General features: G+C 42.8%; 1 protein-coding gene across 6 annotated transcripts in view; it reads left to right on the top strand.

Annotated features, from left to right (window-relative positions):
• Positions 1-2,094: 2,094 nt before the first annotated feature.
• MAEA (macrophage erythroblast attacher, E3 ubiquitin ligase) overlaps positions 2,095-20,034 on the top strand; it is a 53,645-nt gene continuing 35,705 nt past the window's right edge. For 4 of the 6 annotated variants that reach the window (XM_086611318.1, XM_009991825.2, XM_009991826.2 and 1 more), the window contains exons 1-2: positions 2,186-2,266; positions 19,583-19,765. In XM_086611318.1, the coding sequence (XP_086467444.1) occupies positions 2,198-2,266; positions 19,583-19,765 (252 nt within the window). In that variant the 5' untranslated portion in view covers positions 2,186-2,197. Of the gene's footprint in view, positions 2,126-2,185; positions 2,267-9,930; positions 9,941-19,582; positions 19,766-20,034 lie in introns of those variants that run through there. The other 2 variants (XM_086611319.1, XM_086611320.1) reach the window with 2 other exon arrangements.

Here is a 20,034-nt window from a genome sequence, read left to right on the forward strand (position 1 = left end):
AGCAAAAACCGCCACGATTATTAATGGATACAGGTTTTTGGGTATCTTTAAAGCCGCAAACCACAACAGCATGCTACCTGAAACATATCTGCTCACGAGGGCAAGCACCTGCGTTGAGAAACAGAACTTTTTCCACCGACTTCAACAACAGTTCATAGCACTGCACATACAGCTCTTTGTCAGCCTGTTTCCACTTTCTTACTGCTGCAGACTCAAGAGGTTCAAGGTCTGACAAAGTACCTTCTGTCTCACTGAGGTGCTCAAATCACAGTGAGAAGCTTAATGTAGGGTTCTAAGAGAGTGCACGTTAGGGCTGAATTTCAATACACTGTCCTCTAGGTTTTATCAATAAAGTAGCTTGCATATCAACAGCCAGAGGATTAATATTCCAAGAGTGTTTTATTTCAGACACGCAAATAGAGACAGTCTGCAGGATCAGGTCCCTTTTTTTATATATATGGAAACACTCTCATACGCTTAGCAGAGGAATTATTGCTCACTTAAACCAGTGCTTTTCATCTTACGGCCCACCGGCTCCTGTGGGCCACTCTCAGGGATTGAACAGAGGTCAGCAAAACAAGCAAGACTTCCGAGCGCAGCGTTACACCAGCCAGAGATCCACAGCTCCCTCCAGATACAGCTGGGAGCCCGCAAACCCAAACAACGTTTAAAAGAAAAAAAAAAAAAAAAAAGAGGGAAACCCCAGAAGTTGGAAGCCGCTACTCTAGACTTGCAGCACACGCCGGGCCCCGGGCTGCGAGGAAGGGCGCGGGGGCAGCCGCAGTTCCCCTCCTCAGCGCGGCGGCGAGGGCAGCGGGAGCTGACGCCTCCGCCGCGGGGGAGCTGCGGGGCTGCGCCGCCCGCGCACGCCCGGCCGGGGGAGGAGGGCGCCGGGCCGGCGGGAGAAGCTGCCTGCCGGCCGGGCACCGCTCCGCAACGGCCGATCGGGAGCCAACCCCCCTCCCCACCCCCCTGCCCCGCGGGGAAGGCGAGAGCGGGCCGGCTGCTGAGGGAGCTGCTCCCACCCCGCGTCTCGTCTCACCGGGGAAACTTCGCCACGGCCCGCCTGGGAGCGGCGCCCCGCCGCGGCCTCCCCTCCGCGGCGAGGAAGCGGCTCGGGGCCGCCCCCCCCCCCCCCCACCCCTGCAGCGGTGAGGGCAGGCGGCTCCGCGGCGGGCTGGCGAAGCGAAGGGAAAGAAAAGGAAAGGAAAGGAAGGGAAGCCAAGCCGCGCCGAGCGCCTCCGCCTGTCCCGGCTGAACGAGAGCGGCGGCGCGCGCCGGTAGAGCGGCCCGGCGCCGAGGAGAGGGAGCTGAGGGGAAGGGGACTCACGCTGTCTCCGCTATTTAAACCTCTTCCCGCCGCCTCCGCCTCACTGACTCTCACTCACTCCCTCCTCCCCACGGAACTTACTAGGGGCGGCCCCCTCCCCTCCCCGGCCAATATACACACAGCCACACGCCGGGACGCCGTCGCCGCTGCCCCGCCCGCCCTTCCCACACGCGCCACCCATTCGCTCAACCGCCTGCCCGTCAGCAGGGCGGCGCGACAGCATTGGCTGGAAACCCTGCCCATCAAAGCGCGCTCCGCACCGTCTCCTCCGGGCCCCGCCCCTCGCCCCACCCCTCCCCTTCCCGGACACCTCCGGAGGGTGTTAAAACGGCCGTTTGAAGTAACCAGCAAAATTTACTTTTAAGTCCCACCTACTGAGCTCTAGAGGAGATTCTGATTGGACGATGGAAAAGGACTCTCTATCGCAACTGGGTGGCTGGATGTCCATCACCCCCAAAAGTCCCGCCTATCTCGATGCCGTAATTTCACTTGATTTGTCCGCGCAGCCAGGCGGCACCTCCCACTTCCACACCGCCGTCCAATCAGACGGGGCTTCTCAAGCTCTAAGGCGGTGTCAACGCGTACACACGGAGCGTGCGAAAGGGCGGCCTTTATTGGTTGGTGCCTCTCGCCCGGCCGTCACTCTTCCGCCACCGCCGTCCGGCGGAGCGTACCACGCTGCCGCGGCGGCGGGGGCGGCGGCGGGGGCGGGCCGTGGTGGGCCGTTGGTTCGGCCCGTTGCTATTAGGGATGGGGCGGAGAAAGGCCCTTGTTGCCCGACATGCCGCGCGCGCTGTAGGTAGCTCCCTCCGGTCCGGGCTGGGGGAGGGCGGGGGGGAGGAGGAGGAGGTTGGTGCCTAATCCAAGATGGCGGTGCAGGAATCAGCTGCTCAGCTCTCAATGACTTTGAAGGTGCAGGAGTATCCCACTCTCAAGGTGGGTGCCGAGCCTCTCCCTCCTTCCCCCGGCACGGAGGAAAAGGGTAAAGCCGCCAGCGTCCCGCCGGAGCACCGCTGAGGGCAAGGCGAGGGTTTGGCGAGCCGGGCGCCCCCGGCACCCCTTCCTTCCCGCTCCCCGCCTCGGGAGCCCTCGGGCCCCCCGGGGCTGCGGCGTGGGGGCGGGGAGGGATTCCTGCCTGCCCGTCCCCGTTTTCCTGCGCTTGACGTCTCGGCTTATGCCGCTACGGTTTCTCTTCCCCTCCCCCTCCGCTGAGGGTGAGGGACGTGCCTGGAATATGCTGCTCTCCCCGGGTGTCTCCATGCCCTGAGGTGAAGGGGGAGGCCCCCGGGCCACGCTGAGGACACAAAAAGGGCCGCTGAGAGCTGGAGGAGCTCCCCGAGGAGGGAGAGGGGAAGTCAGGTCCTTGTGACGGGGCGAAGCTGTGGTCGCAGGGGTGGTGTGTAAGGCGGGGAGAGGACTCGGACGGAGTCCGGCCCGGGGAGCGGGTTTGGAGGCTCGGGAGGACCGAGGGTTGCTTTAAATGCTCGTCCCAGATGATGAGCCGCATCTACGTGGCGTTGTTAGGAGATGTGTTAAAGGAGAAGGAGTGGGGGGGGTGGTGGAATGTGGTTCCCTGGCTTCCTGGTCCCCCGAAGATGGAGATGAGCTTAGAAACATAAAAAGGGACAAACGTACTGGAAAAGGCCAGAGGCTTGTAAGGGCGAATAAGCGAAATACTTACGGTTTGGTAAAAGCATAGAGTGTTCGTTAAGGTGCTGGGTCTGCCTGAAGGATGGTAGTCTCCCAACACTGCGTAGCTGGCCTTTGGCTTTAGCTAGGTATTGTAAAGCAAATGAAGGACTCGGTGCTGAGCGTTAAGGTCATCGCCTCCAAGAACTGTTGAACTGGAAGGGAGATGTTCATAGGCATCAGTGGAAACCTTTGTTTGAAGTCTTGTGTTGTACGTACGGTAGGTCTACCACATTAAGAGCAGTAACTATGGGAGGGTGCTAGGAGAAGGATCTCTATGGCAAAACGCTTGCCTAAACATCTCATGTCAGAGCATCGACGTTTTTTCATCTGTAGAAGGTGTTTATGCAAAGGAAACTTTGTTGTGCTGAGATCATGCTGCGCTTTCGCACACTGAGTACTGTGTGCGCTTTGCAGTGTTTGTTTTGCAGGCTTTCTAGCCGTGTTGTTCTTGTGCACGTCCACCTTTTCTGCTCTCCTAGCTTGGTTCCACGTAGTTCCAAGAAACAGAAGGACAAAGTGTTGATTCCCGTTTTACATGTGAAGGCTTCTTTCTATTATCCTGAAGTACTTTAAAGCTGACAGCGTCAGGCTTAAATTTTAAAATAGCTGTGAAGAGTGCTCTAGCACTTTCCACAGCCAGAACAATGTGAAGGCATTTAAAGTTAAGGTCGTTTTAAGACTGCATTTTAGATGTGTTCCAGTTGTTATCACAGCTTTGCTTGTTACATTCCTGAAAAATTACTGGTAGTGAGGATCAGTGAGTTTTTGTTTTGCTGCTTATGATTTAAGATGACTTGTCAAGGTGCCAGCCATTTAAAAAGTAGAGAATATTTTGGACTAATTCTTTTATTTCCACAAACATTATTTTTCCCTGGAAAACCTGGAAAAAAATATACATAAAACAATGGAATGTTGTTTGTAAAGTTGAGAAGCTAAATAGCAAGAGGGTGAGACACCTTTGCACTAAAACTCTTAATTTCCTAGCAAAGGTGATGTTTATTAATTCTTCCCAGCACCCATTCGACTTCTGGGTTGTTCCTGTGATCTTTAATAGCACTTTTCATTGTTTAAAAAACCTGCCAGAACAGTGTCTGCTCAAATCTTTTGAATTTGTCCTCTTAAGTGTTCTTAACTGTGAGTCATATACCAAAACATTTTGGTGGTAGAAGAGAAAAAACAGCAGGGAGAAATTAGCTCTAAGGCCAAAGCCTACGAAGTAAGTTGATACCAAATCCCATTTTGTTCATTAGGAGGCAGGTGCTCACAATCTTCTGTGGGACTGAGCCTTTTTATTTCTAGTTTATTCAAACACTATATGAAATGAATGCGTTATCATTTTTATTTTTTTAATTTTGTCCACCTACACAGTAGCTCGAATATTTCTTTTGGAGCTCTGGACAGTGGTGATTCTCCCTGATGTGAGTAAAATATAAAAGATTGTGGACTTGTATTTATATCCTTCCTGTTTCCTCCCTCTAGCTTCCTCATGCCAACATCACTAGATAATAGTTGTGTAATAGCTCTACATTTACAGTATGTTCCACAGAGTGCCTTTCATGTGAAGGAGTGCTTAAAACTGCAAAGGGAAATCCCTTTTCCATAGCTGAGTCGTGGTTGCTGCAGGAGTGGAAGTGCTTCAGCCATTCTTCAACAGTCAGCTCAGAGGAAGTAAATAGACTTCTTCAGCTGAATCTAGGAAAGCTATTTAAGTGTACAAAGTAATAGTTGAATATTTCCCCCCTATTCCAGTCCCTTCTCAAGGACAAGAAGGCTGCCAGCTATTCTTCCTCCAAAGTGCTGTTGAATCTTTTTTTTAAAAAAAAAAAAAAACACCACACAAACCCTACTGATAGAGAATTATGCTAGGCTCATCTTAAAGCACGTAACATGAAAGCTGGCAGTTTAAAAACGAATGAATGCGAACATTGTTATCGTAGTTCTCTGCTGAAACACTAATAAACAAGTGATGAGAGGAAGCTAGACAATTCATCCACATCTCTGGAAGTGTGAATAATTATTAAAATGGACTAGCAAACTGTATGGAGTAAGGCCCTAAAACTGGAAGATGGAAGACCTGAAAGCAGGGATGATCAGTTGTGAGAATATTCTTCTCTGGGCTGTTCATTGGTAACAGCTTAGGGTTAGCTGGGCTGCAACTGCTTTAAAAAACAGCTGGTCAAAAGGAGAGCTGAGCTGTAGAAGCACGGAATACTTGAGCACCTTCTCAGAGCTGCTGTTTGGCTCCTTTTGTTGGTAGCTGTGGCAGGGGAAATACAGACAGCAGATTTAATAAGATACTAATTTCTCATGGAAATACTACATTTTCCTGATTGCTAAGGAGAGGAACAGATAGGAGAGTAGGGTCCTATGAAGCATACGTTATTTCTATCCTGAGTCCACAGAATTGCAGGATAGCTGAGGTTAGAAAGGATCTCTCGAGACAGTCTAGTCCAATAGCCTCACCTCAGAGCAGAGCAGGTTGCTCAGGGCCATGTCCAGACCGTTCTGGATTTTTCTCCAAGATGGAGACTGCAGCCTCTCTAGGCAAATCTCTTCCAGTGTTTGAACGCTATTTTGGTGTTAAAAAAAAAAAAAAAACCCAGCACTTTTGTTTACGTGAATTTTTTTGTATTTCTGTTTGTGCCAGTTGCCTCTTGTCCTTTTACTGGGCATCACTGAGAGCAGTCTGGCTCTGTCTTCTTTATTCCTTCCATCAGGTATTTACATAGGTATTCATTTGATAGGACTTCCCCTGAGTCTTTTCTTCTTAAGGTTAAACAATCCCAGTTCTCTCAGCCTGTCTTCGCGTGTCAGATGCTCCAATCTCTGTGGCTGCCTGCTGTACTCACCCCAGTATGTCCATGTTTCTCTTGTACTGGAGGTCCAGAACTGGATGCAGCACTTTGGATGGGCCTAACTCATGCTGAGTAAAGGGGAAGGATCACCTTCGTTGACCCACTGGCAACGTTTTTCCTAACACAGCCTGGGATGCTGTTGGTTGCCTTTGCTGTCTTATGGGCAACTTGTCCACCAGAACCCCCAGGTTCTATTCTGCAAAGCTGCTTTCCAAGCTGTTGGACGGGTACATGTGGTTGTTCCTTCCCAAGCATAGGACAAAGTTTCCCTTTGTTGAATGTCATGTTTGCCCATTTCTCCAGCCTGTTGAGGTCCCTGTAAATGGCAACACAACCATCTGGCATATTAACAACTCCTCCCAGTTCTGTATCATCTGCAAACTTTGGAGGTGCACTCTGACCCATCATCTAGGTCACTAGTGAAGATGTCAAACAGTTCAGGTCAACTTCTTTTCCTACTGAAGCAGAAAAGGTGCAAGATAACAGTTTTCACATAATTGTTGCACTACTTCATTTTTTTCCCCTGTTTATAATCTTCACTAAGTTGTTGGTTTTAAACATAGCTTTATACTTCGATATCATGAGCCATAAAGTACTGTTGACAAAACTTTGAACATAGAGCAGCAAAAGTTGCGCAGTGAAAGTGCTTCTGGCAGAACTTGAGAAGGACAGAAGAAACAGAACTCGTAGTGTCTAATGCACTGTCAGTACATCAAGGTACAAAAAAATTACATCTATGGCACTTCTAGATTGTTACCTGATTTGTGAAGTGCTTTTTGAGTAGAAGGTTGACACAGTAAGGTAAACATGGGTATTGGTAACAGTCAGGTCTGTACTAACTCAGTGTGAACACTCGTATTTCATGCTAACTCCATCTTCAGATGGGGTGCTCTGACTCACCGAGTGTGCGTTGAGTGTCCGTACCGAGCGTTCATGTGTTGCTGAATAATGTGTTTCCTGTTTCGACACATCGTGCATCCACGTCAGCAAACAAGCGTGACATCTTTTGTTGTGCTGCTGTTTTTCTGCACTGGGCTCTGTGTGCCACTGTGTTTTAGGAAAAGTCTGATACTGGGGGACTTCAGAAGTTTAACGTTGGAAAGCAGCTGAAGTAGAAGTTGGCTCCTGTGGGAACCGATCTCTTTTCCACCCCTGCTTACTCGCTATGAAACATGTTCTAAAGTGATTAACGGAGGAAGAAAACACAGTAAAAGGCAATAAGTAACAGGCAATGTGGCCATAAGCTAGAGATACTACTTGATTATCAGTACTCCATTGTGTCTGTAGGAAAATACTTCAAGAAAAATACTCAAACGTTTTACAGAAGACCTCCTGTTAGTGCCTTCAAAGTGAGTACTCATCTGATGTTGCAACTCAGGGTTGCAGCATACTTGATTTGTAGTGTTTTCACAGGACAGTGCCCTGTGATCTTGTGAGTTTGGTTTGTTTATATATTCTGGTATAGAAATAACATGCTTGTATGGTAGCTAACATGTTGGAGTCTTTAAATGTTGACGTAAAGCAAGAATATCTGTGAAATCTTTGATTCTTTGCATAGTGACTGTTTTTCAAGAGCTGGGAAACAGGAGTAAAGATGAGCTTCAAACGCTTGCTGGATATCGTAATAGGAGGAAAATGCTTCATGACTTGGCGTGAAAGGAGTGGAGCTCTTACTGGATATTACGGACCACCCGGTGTCAATATTTTTCTCTCTCCAAACTTCTCATAGTCTCTCAATTCAGTAGTTTCTATCTTGATCAGCGTGATAGTGCACCTTTTGGGCCTATAGATTTAGGAAAATACTGTTTTGGCGGATAGGTGTTTGCTATAAGGGCACGCTGGCAAAATCCATCAGTCCCTGTAGACTTAAGAAACTGCTTTCATTGTTTGCTTGGCCTCCCGTAGCTTACAGGCTGAAGAGACACTGTGTAGGAAGCATTTGCTAACCCAGAATGTGACACACGCTGTATTACTTAATTACTTACAATACACTATTGCTTATTTAAATAAAGTAAGTTTTTGTTACGATATCTGTATTTAACTAGCCAGTAATTTAACTGCTTCACAACCTACTTATGATTCACCTCAGCTTTTTTGCGTGCTCTGTGGATTATCTTGAGTCATAAATTAGCAAGAACAAAAGTAAGGCAGATAATATATTGAGTAGGACTTCGGTCATTCATGTATTCTGATACAAGTCTGCTGAATCAATAATCCTTAATTATTTGTCTTAGGAGAAATGCTGTCTCTTCAGCTGGAATAGGTTATTTTGAGAGCAGTGTGATTGGAAATGGGATCTCTGGCCCATATCGTGGTGTCTGAACTGCGCAAACACACAGGAGGACGACGACCTCTTTCATTTAAAGAGGTGATACTGTGATTAGAATGAACAAATATTTGGAGAAGAAAGAAGTATCAAAACAAAGGAAGGGACTTGGTGCACCAACCTGCTGTTTGACCTTCGCTTAGCAACTCGACTGTTTCTTTGAGCAGGGAGGAATGCTTAGATTTTTGTTAGTACTGAAATATTTCTCCTAAAAGGAGGAAAAGGAAGAAGTTTCTTTTGAGACATGAGTTGAAGATGGCAGCTATAAACAAGTGCAGTGAAAATGACTGTTCTCTGGTGTCCCTAGCGTGGCTCTAGACAGAACTCTAAAATGGCTGTCAACTTGCTTACATAAGGATGTAAGACAGTTTTATATAACTGTGAAATGGCTTTGTAAATCACTTAATTTTGTTGGAAGCCATGTTCAAAAGTTCGTAATGTATTCAGTAATAAGTTACTAGCAGTTTGTGTAAAAGGATAACATTTTGAAGGATTAGGATTGCTTCTGTTGAGTAAGTACGTGTGTAGCAGATGGATAGTCCAAGAATTTTTGTTGCTAATTCTCTTCTGTATTGAAGTAGCAGCTTTGAATATTATAATGATGCTTTCTTTCTAGCCACAGCTGCTCTAGAACATGCAGTACTCTCTTCCTGAGTTGTAAAATTGACTTGTTTTTAACTAAGGGAGACTACTAGGCTTTACACTTCAAAAATATTGAAACTGTTTTTAAAAAAAAACCTATTTTTTTAAACCCAAATGATCTGCTACTGCATTTAGGCTTATGAAATTATTTTGTCTGGTTTGATCTGTCTATCTTCAAGAGCTTATATTAATGCTCGTACCTAACTAAACCTAAATCTAACCATTATTCTAAGCCTCTAGTTTCTGAAATATACTACTTCTCCTTTCGTTTAACTTTTCCTTTTCTGGTTTGGCCTGTAACAAGGAAAAATACTACAATTTCAAGGGATTGATAAGAGCTACATGTCAGAAGAATTCGTTCTGTGAAGAAGTGGTGATATAACTTAGATTTTGGATGAGTCCAGTGACAAATAATGATGTTGACTCAGTTCTGAAATAATCCAAGAGTTATAGAGGAAGAAATAACAGTGTATAAAAAATACAGAATTTCATTAATTCTGTATGAAAATGCTCAATTGTTATTGGTTTGGTGGAAAATTTGCAATAGTTTATTGTACCCTGCCTCATTTTTCAAATAGCATCATGTATCGTTGATGTTCTCTACTTTTCTGTTTTGTTGAAGATGAGCGTGGTGATCTGATTTAGTCTCAAGGAGTCAGCTTAATGCTCAGCGGTGTTTCTTGCTGGATTTATCTTTCTCTTGACACTGTTTGTTTATTAAAACTATTTAGGAGATGCTTAATTTTTCTTCCATCTTCCTATACTTCCTCTTTCCTCTTGCATAAAGTAAAGCTAAGTTGTCTTTGCTTCTCTTTTTTAAAAGACAGTTTCATCACTGCATTTCTCACTTTCTTTTCCCTGCCTGTCTGTGGCTAGGCTTAATTTCATATCAAGGCACAGTATATGGTGTTTGAAAAAGCTTATTTATTCTTCAAAAGTCTTAAACTGAATTGTCTTGGAGACCTGCAGATTCATACAAATCTCTGGTGCTTTTCAGGTGTTATAAGCTAACACAGTTGAGGAGAGGAGGCACATCATTTTTCTGACCCTTGAAAGGAGAGCGTAGTTCTGTAATGGTTCCCCCCATCTAATCTGGTAGGACTCTTATTTTATTTTTCTTGAAACTTTTTTCTTCCCACTAGTTATCTGACTTAATGTACCTGACAAGAGTTTTTAAAATCTGTTTCAAATTCCCTCCTGCCCGTGATTCAGATCATTGGAAAAGATCATTGTGTACAATGTAGGTATTTGTGTTTAAAAAAATGTACACTGTATGTGACAAGGAGTTGCTTTCACCTAGAAGACTGTAACATTAAAGAAGGATGATTCACACAGACATCTGTGAAGTAAAGATATACGGTTAAAACTTGCCTGCATATGAGTTGGTACTGCTGTCAAGTTAGACCTGATTAACTTTCTTTCTTTGCAGAGTTGCAAACCCATGTAAAAGATGCTTGTTTCTGTTGTCTATGCTGTTTACTGTGAAAATGACTTTTCAGAAAATAAACCTTTGAAAATTCCTGGTAACAGGAGGCTGGGGAATGATTAATGGTCTTTGGTCTTTTACCATCAAGTAATTCTTTGAGTGTTATGACTTTTTTTGAAGTATCACTCTTACTCCATGATTTCCAACAACCAAATGATAGCAATATGAACTGGTTTTTACCTTCTGCTTCTTTCTGCCACATCTGAACTAAGTTTCCTATAGGCAGTCCCTGTGGGATAGAAACTCTTTTTGATTAATGTTGTGGTGTCAAAGAGAGTGTTCAGAGTTCAGTTTCCATTTATGTCTGGATTTCTTTAGGCTTGAATCTGCATAAGTGAAGAACAGATCTAGCCCATGTTGTAGGATGTGACCAGATCAGTTTGAGAACTGGTGTGCTAGAGGTCTAGTGTAAGACTAAAGACTTGTGGGAGGATGAAAGCTTACATTTTTCACAAAAGTTTAATTACGAAACGTGTAATTCAGTCTTTCAGTATTACTGTGTTCCAGTTAGGAAAACTTGTGTGCAGCATCAGACTGGTATTTGAAGCTTCATGCAGTAGCCAGTACACTTTGGTCGAACATCCTACACATGTAAAGGAGTAGAAATGCGGCTTGTAATACTACCTATAAATAAGGTTATTTGGCTCAGGGAAAATCCCTTTCCGCTGTGTCCAGTCTTCCCCTCAATTCTCTGGAAATTCTCTGATAAATGCTGAAGTATTCTGAGGATTTTTTTTGGACAGCTGTAGAAGAAAGACAAAGCAGAAGACTTTGTTGCAGTGCTTCTACTTTCTTAAGTAAAATTTTAGTGAGATACTTAAAATATGTAATTGATTTTCCCCTTCCAACCAATGGCTTGTTGATGCAGAAATACTATCCTGACTAATCAAATACAGAATAATGTATATCAGTTAATGTGACTTTTAAAAAGGAAAGTCATGCTGTGCAAAGATACTGGACTTCTATGTTTAAAAAAAAAAGTGGTCGATTTGGTTGATAATTTATTTGTATTACTGAATGGTTTTTGGAGATATATGTTAGAGTTCTACTGCCGACTCTGCCAGTACTGCTGATATTCAGCTGTTTGAACAGCCTGGAAAAGAGAGTGAGTGCTGAGATGATCCAGTTTCCTTGATGATGATAATAAGATAATCAAGGTATTACAAATACAACCCAAGTGTGAAGCATTAGAGAAGAATACGAGACTGAACGGGTATTAAAATAGATGCAATTCAATACAGACAAGTGTAGAGTGATACAGTTTTTAGGTATGGTGGAAAGAAAAACAATTGTAGTGTTAAATACGCAATAACTAATTCAGAAATGATCATCGTTACTCAGTGGGATCTTGGGATTATAGTGAATGTTTTCTGGGAATCATCAGGCTAATGTTGACAAACGTAAGACAAAAATGTGGGGAGAGGGAAGAATGGAAAACCAGGCAACAAAAATCCATGGTTTCTTCTTCTCTCAAGTAAGTCATTGAGTTACAGTGATTTTTCTCCCTTCCCTCATCCTGAAAAAGGATATAGTAGAACTGGAAAATGTCTGCAGAAGGGCAAGAATGATTTCAGATATGGAATGACTGTCTTCAAAGAATGGTTTAGAAAGAGCCTCTTCAATCTCAAGAGGCCTGAGAGGCATAGAAGAGAGTGAATGTTCCCTTTTTTTCTTCCAAAACAAGAACAAAAGGGGTTTCAAATTAGGCTAGCAGTTGACAAGTCAAAACCAAGGAGTGTTTCCTCTCACAATGTGTGAGGCTGTGAAATGTCTCACCACAGGATGCTGCAGTGCTAAAACTCTACAGGTCAACAGCAACCAGGAGAGTTCATGGATGGGAAACACCCTGTAGTGTTTCTACTATAAAACTCCCACCTCTGGCTCAAGAAGCTCAAAGAGACTATTTGAGATTAGTAACTTTATGTTCTTGCTTTTTTTTCAAGAGCCATCCCCTTTCTGGATGTTGTCAGAGGAAGGATAGTGACAGACAGGAGGGACTTTTGGTCTTACCTGGTATGGCCATTCATATCTTCACATGGAGGTAAATTTGGTGTCTAAATGAGCAGTAAGGATCTACTGATCCAGTCTCTTTCTAGATTAATTCATAAAATTAAAGTAGGAAGGGACCTTTGCAGACTTTGTAGTTCAGGCTTCTGCTCGAATCTGGACTAACTTCAAAGCTAATTTGAGCTTCTCAGGGTCCTGCCTAGTTCTGAAAGTTTTCAAGAGTGGGGCTTCTACCACTTTTTGGAGCTGCTGTTTCACTGCTTACTAACTCTCCTGGTTAAAATACTTTTTTCCTTATGTCCGTCTGGATTATTTTTTCGCTGCCAGTTGCCAAATCTGCCTCCTTCCTTTTTGCTCTGTAACTGAGAAGTCTGTCTAGCTCTTATCTATAACCTTCACCTTTAGGTAGTGGAAGACTTCTATCAGATTGTGCTGCTCCCAGCTCCTTATAGTCTTCTCTTCTGCAAGGGAAGCAAGCCTGCTCCACTCAGCTTCTCTTTGGATTTTGTATCCTCTGAGCAGCTAACCGTCATGGTGGCAGCCTTCTGGGCTGTCTCCAGTTTGTCAATATCTCTTCTCTTGTTGGGGGTGAGGAGTGGCCTGAAAACCAGACTGAGTATTCCAGATGAGTCTGCATGAGTGCTGAGCATAAAGAACAATCACTCCTCTCAAGCCACTGCCTTTAATCTTGCTGATGCAGCCTGGTATGTGGTTAACTTTCATTGCCACAACTGTTTGTTACTGATTCATGTCCAACCTCCTGTCCACCAGAACCTCCGCATCTTTTTCTGCAGAAGTCGTCCTAGCCAGTTGTTCCACAGCCTGTGCTGCTGATAAATGGAATGGTTTTGTGCCGAGTACAGGGCTCGGGTTTTTGCCTTGATTGCATTTCATAAAGTTCTTGATATGTTTCTCCAACTTGTCATTTCTTGGATGTGGGAGGCAGGACTCCTTGCTGCTGCCATGATTGCAGTTGTGCCCAGCTACATCCCTTGTTCCGTTGCTGGCTCCTACGATTACGAAGGTGAGTTTGCAGCACTCGGAGCAGGGACATCTTTAATGGATTGTTGAGTGCTGGAACATGATGGAGGAACCATCCCTTCCTAGCGAGCCACGCCGGGTCCGTGCCATTCACTAACCCAACCTCTCAGCAATACCTTTGGGACTGGCAGAGGCAACAATCTCATTGTCTGTGCCTGCAGGAGGAGAATCCAGGTTCATCTCCCGTAGCTGGGCCGTGTAAGGAAGAAATTTTTCACTCCGAGTGTGGTGAGGCAGATAGTGGAAGAAGGACATGTATGTTGGAGCTCATAACATTCCTCGGGAATCAAGCAATACTTGTAATTGATTATCAGGTAGCTTTTGAACCACTGACCATTAGTCTTTGAGCCTGGCTGTCCAGTCAGTCCCTAACCTGTGTTGTATTCCAGCCATTCAGTCCACATCTCTCCAGTTTGGCTACTGTGGGAGACCATGTTAAAAACTTTGCTAAACGTAGCATGAAAGACTGCCAGTGCACTCCTCTCATTCAGAGGTGGTCATTTCATCACTGAAAGCACATGCTGCTAACAAGCTTGATTTGCTTATGGCAAATCTACGCTGGCTATTCCCAGTCACCTTTATGAGCTTGGAAGTGGCTTCCATGTGAATATTTTTTTTTTTCATAACTTCCCCAAGAACTGACATGAGGCAGACCAGCGTGTAGCTTCCATGATCTCCCAGCTTCTCTTTTTGGAAGAGAGGCAAGGAACTTGTCCTTTTCAGTCATTGAGAACTTTTCTTGTTGATCACATTTCAGAGATGATAGCAGCTTTATAGTGTCATCAGTGAGCTCCCTCCCTTCTGGTCCCATGTACCTGTATATCTGCAGCTTGCTCTAGACTCTTGTGTAAATAGTACCTCTCCTCCCAGACTCAGTTGCTCATGTACAGTCAGGAAGGCTTAGGAGAAGACCTTACCAGTAAAGACAGTAGTACTGAGGCTTCCTGTTGTCCTTTGTTGCTAGGTCACAAAATCAGTTCTGTAGATAAGATATATTTCTTCATCTTCCTTATGATCTGCTCATCTGTCTGTGAAGCCCTTGTTGCTTATTACTTTGAACTCTAGTTGAATCAAGTGAATGTATATGTTGGCTATGATGGCAGTGAGTGCTGGTTTCCCACCTGTGAGTTGGAATTCTTTTACTCCATCATGGCTGGAGTACTCTTAACACCTCTGCAAAGATGGTCTTGCCACAATTCATGTTTCTTTTGTTATCTCGTACTTTCTCCCAGGCAGAGAGCCCTTCCTCAGTGCGTGTCTTCACGTTATTTGGAAACCTCAGATGCTTACTGAGTGAGTGACTGTGTCATGGAAGCTGCAAGAGCGTGCATAGAGGCTAAAACATTGCCACGTTCTCGAGATATCATTAAGCTGCTTAGTGGAGTTGAAGGTGCTAAAACCAGCAGAAGTCGTCCACTCCAGTTGTCTGACACTCACCAACATAAATACCATTGAAGTAGTGGAGCTTTTTAAGCTTTGATCACTATAATTAGTGAGCTTCTATGAGGGGAAAATGATTTGCATTTTCTCTTTCTATATTATGAAAGGCTGTAGACGGTATGTTCCCATGGCATGTTTTCTTAAAGCAAATTTTCTCTGAGCCTGTGGAGAAAAACATGGGCTGAGGTGGGAGTACTTATTGCCAGTCTGTTTTCATATATTGAATTTATGGATGTGGTACTGAGTTTGTGCACATAGATATATTTAGAAAACCTAAAGAAGAAAAGGAAAATTAAGAATCTCATTAAAATGTTGGTAATGAACATAAAAACAAAGGTAGATACACACTGTAGGATGCTGCATAGAGGATTGGCTGGTTAACTTCATATTATTTGTATTTCTTTAAATACTTTTTTACAGACCGATAATAAACGCTTGGGAAGTATATACAGTTTGCTAACCATCACAATACAATATATGCAAGCATTTAATACTTTCGTTTTTTTTCTAGTTTTAGTATGTATTCAGAAAAATCAAGAAAATGGTATTACTTAGTAAATGAATGTCTTACTGAAAAATTTATTTTGGTGGAATTATATCTAGTATTATTATTACATTCACTATATTAAGAGTATTTAAAGTTAAATTTGATGTGGCTTATTAAAAGAAATATTACCTATAGTTGCACAGTTTGAACAGTTTTAGCCACTTCATGATTTTAGAACTCGTCAGTCTTGCCTTGGTAGCTTATTTGCATTCATGGGCTGGAAGACAACTGTGTTTGGGCTGAAGGCCAGGTGGTTAACATCACAGTTGAGTTTCTAACTGTAAGCTTAAAAACTGCCTCTGGCGTTCTGAGCTCTGCTGGTTTGTACTGTCTCCACTTATCTGAACAGCCAAGGTATAGCTCTCATGGTAGTCCTTCCTCCTCTTCCTTCAGTTCAGGATTTTAGGCCTAGAAGAAACCTCTCCTAAGTCTTGTCTCCACAGCTAGAGGTTGTTGGAGCATGTTCTGGGACAGCACACCAGAGTTTTCTGGCTTTCTAAAACCAGAGTGAAGTAACTCTGGAAATGAAGAAAACACTTGGATGAGATTATTCAGCTCTCTCTGCCCCTCCATTAGCGCTTAGCACCTGCGAACAGTCGTGCTACGCTTGTAGAAGCCTCCAGCCAAGCAGACTGTCCTTCACATCACAGTAGCAGAATTTTGATCTTGGAAAAACTTGTGTTAGTGTAACTTTACCCCTCGTATAGGCTGTTCTGCTTTAAATCAGATTACTTTTCATTAGTTTTAAGTTTGACCTGGTTTAGTACACGATGCGTTTGCAGCTGTGAAAGCTGATGAACAAAAGAAGCAGAATCTGTTTAGTGACACTGGATTTAAACGTGCTGCCCATTAATGTTTTAGATCTCTCCTTTGTATCCTCCTATATGGTCATGGTATAAGCCAACGGAGGTGTGGTTTTTCAAGCTCTAATGAGTAGGACAAGTTGGTATTGTGCTTGTACAGAATATATTCTGGTTGGTTCTTGCTGCTTTATTTCAAATTTTTTCAGTGTTTGGTAGCTGTTTATCCTTTTTTCCTTAAGGTAATGCTTCCTTAGGCTGGTTTCTGCAGGTCGCTCTTGTCCTTAAAGAATAATTGTGTAATCCAGGCTTGGTCACAGAATGGTATGGGCAGTAAAATTTGGAAGCCTCTAATAGGCTTGTGGCAGCTAATGATATGTAAATTTTGCAGCTGTCTCTTGGTTCAAAAAGTTTAGTGTCTACTGTTTTATAATGATGATACTTGAAAATAAAAGTGAACCATAATTAAGAACTTTCAGAATTAACATTTTCCAGAGCATTGTTTTGTTATGTTCTTCCATTTACTTTCATTATGGGAGAAAAAAATAAACTTGTTGGTACAGTGCCTGTAATGTTTGAAGAGTTCTTTGGTAAAGCAAACCTGTACTGGGGAGCGGAGTCTCGTTTTGGTGCGTAGGAGCTGTATGATTAACAAAAGAACCAGTGGATCAAGACGCAGAGTCTAGATAAGATGCTTTCTCAGTCAGGAGCATAGTGGTTGCAATTTCTAAATTTTGGCATTCATAGAATCTAGTTCTGTAAAGTAAGTCCAAAAGTTATACCTGGATATGACTTACAAATATTCTCTAAAAACTGCTGGCTCTATAGTAAGAAACAAGTGCCTGTGCAAGTTATGAACAACTCTTTACTGTCAGTTTCAGTTGTGCAAATAACTTCATTGTACCTTTAAAGTCACTTCCCTTGTTATGGTACATTAAAATTATGTTTAGCAATATATCTATTTGTATTTACGTTCAGAGTGTATAGTAAAACAGTTCAACTGCTAGCCTCTTCCACACAGGATATTCAGATCTCTCTTGGGGGATGGAAAAACAAAAAAGATAAAACAAAATTAAAAAACCTATTACACCTAGGCACAATATATGATATATAATGAGGCCAGCTAAAATTTAAAGTCCAATTGTTCTAAATGTCATATGAACACAGACTGTGCCAGGAATTTGCACGCTAAAGAGACAGAGTATGGGAAACAGGAAGTGTTATTGCTCTTGTGTGCAGATAAGAACTTAGGAAAAACGGAGATTAAAGCTAAGATTTTTTTTTTCCAACTGACTAGATCTATGTGTCCAGCTCGATTGACTGCTCAAAATTTAACAAAACACTTCTTGTAGTCAAGCAGATATCTCAAATCAATAGTAGCTTCTGAAAGTCTTGACTGATGTAGCTTTTCAGTGTGATCTGGAAAGCTGATTAGCAAAGTACTTGCAGAAATTAAATTAGTAGATGCAACTAACTGAAGGACATATGTTTTTCAATGAATATTAAGAAAAATGCAGGATGAGGGGGAAGGGAAGAAGTTTTAATGCTGTCTGGTGTCGAGTCTTGGAGTTAGAAACAAGCTTTCATATTCTCAAGCATGAGATGTCAAAATAATGCCACCTGCCCCCCCTTCCGTTCTATCTGTAGGGCTTTAAAACCTTTCTCCTTTTTTTGTGAAAATGGAGAAGGGAAATAAGAGCCAAGGATGGAATAAAAGATGGTTATATAGGCAATTGAGTAGGTGTTGAAGCATATTATTTGTGATATTGTATGTGGTTTGAGTTTGGGGGGGGGATGGTGCTGGGATTTTGTGGGAGGGTGTATTGGAAAATAATTGGTTTAGCTTGATATTCCTGTGGTAAAGGCTTGTTCTGTCATTTGTTTCAGTCTTAGTTTGAGATGCCAAAAAGCATTAATTAGATCATCTCAGTCTTTCTGAGAGGAGGAGCAGCCCTTTCATATCTTATCAGGAGTGCCCCTTGTGTTATACTTCTGCAAATAAGAACAACTTATTGTAGGTCATACAAAGTCTTGGAAAGCAAGTACTTTGGCTCATCTTCCTTATTCTGAACCTAAACTGTTTCTCAGTGCATCTTGAGTTGTGAATTGCAATGGTTGTGCAGTAACTTCTTTCCTAATGGAGAACAAAAGGAGAGTGGACCCTGGGGATACTTTCTGGCGTGCAAGTGATTAGAAGGAAGAAAATGGAGCCAAACTTGATATAATTGATTAGAAGTTACATATTCGAAAGATTTATAATCAAACATATGCATGATATGTACCAAACAAATAGAGCACTGATTTACATTTCCTGTTTTACCTTTAATATGCGTAATCTGATTGCTAGCTAAATTATGCCTTTGATTAATGGAAAAGTAATCAAGATTACTGTAACAACCTGAAAGAACTTCTCATGGGCTTTTTCAAGATAAAAGATACGGATGAATTCAAGTATATAACACTGGAATGTTTTTAGTTCTGAAATTCCTGTGTCCATGAAGAGCTTCTTACCTAAATTGCTTATGCTGTCACTGTAGTGGAAGCCATGTGATGAGAGCAGCTTAACATTTGCTATAAGCTTTCCCCAAATCATTCAGTATCCTAAAATTTGACCAGGCTGAAGACTACTCCAATATATGTTCTTAACTGTCGTCAGTAACAGTTTTGATACGACTGTCCCATAAAGGTGTGGGACAAGTAGGGCGGGAGACCTCCAAGGCTGTTTAGTCTCTAAGCCAAGGAATGGAACCTTAGAGGGATTTAACAAACTTAGTCATACAGTGTAGGCTTTTTTCACTAAAAGAAAACTTACATGGAGTTTCTCTTAGCATTCATTACAGTCCTACTGGAGTTGCCACTAAAAAGTAGTCCTTCATGGGCAGAAGTAGGTAGGAAACTATTAGATTTCCTGAGTAACCATTGATGTACTGTGTGTAAGTTTTTCAGCAGCCAATACGCATTATACATGCCTTCTCAAAGGTAACTTTCTCTTCTCTTATGAACTCCTGAAGGAAAGAAATGTAAAAAGCCATGTTCTGAAGGGTGATCTCTTAGTTGTAGTTAACTTGTAGCTTTCCTTTTTTTTAGATACACATTAGTCTTTGATTTGTTCTCTGTGAACTGTTTCTATCAGTGCTTGCACAGTCAAAGCAGGATAGGTGAGATTGGTATGAGAAGAATCTACCAGCTTTTGTTTTCTGTTGTTATTTTTTCATAATCTTTGAAATGTGTCAGCTCCTTGTTAAGAGGGATTAAATATGGGCTTTTGATATGAGTTCAATTAATGACCTCTAGTGTCCTGGCACCTAGGTGTTCTTCTGACTGCATCAGATAAAATCGTCAGTCTCTTTAAACTCTAGAAGACCTGACTTTTTTAATATAGTAGTAGTTCTAATGACTTGATGTTTCTCATTTAGGTGCCATATGAAACACTGAACAAACGGTTTCGAGCTGCACAGAAAAACATTGATCGAGAGACTAGCCACGTTACAATGGTGGTGGCAGAGCTGGAGAAGACGCTAAGCAGTTGTCCTGCTGTGGATTCAGTTGTTAGTCTCCTGGATGGAGTAGTTGAAAAACTCAGTGTTCTGAAACGAAAGGTAAGTGCTGTTCTACTTTGTGATTGCTTTGTCTTTGCAAGGTTAGTGGAAGTATTTTACTGCAATGCTGATATCTTGAAAAGAAAATTCAAGCTACAGGTGTTACTGACACTCTAAGAAAAGGCCTTAGAATGCATCAAAACTTACTGTATCTTGCTTCACTGCATGTATGAAACATGACTTGATGTTCCATGACTAACAAGTCTCTGTTGAGAGGTAAAATTAATACCTGAAAAGGAATTTCCCTACCCATGTAAAAGAAATACCAG

Source organism: Tauraco erythrolophus, chromosome 5, assembly GCF_009769465.1.
Source record: "Tauraco erythrolophus isolate bTauEry1 chromosome 5, bTauEry1.pri, whole genome shotgun sequence".
NCBI classification, from domain to species: domain Eukaryota; kingdom Metazoa; phylum Chordata; class Aves; order Musophagiformes; family Musophagidae; genus Tauraco; species Tauraco erythrolophus.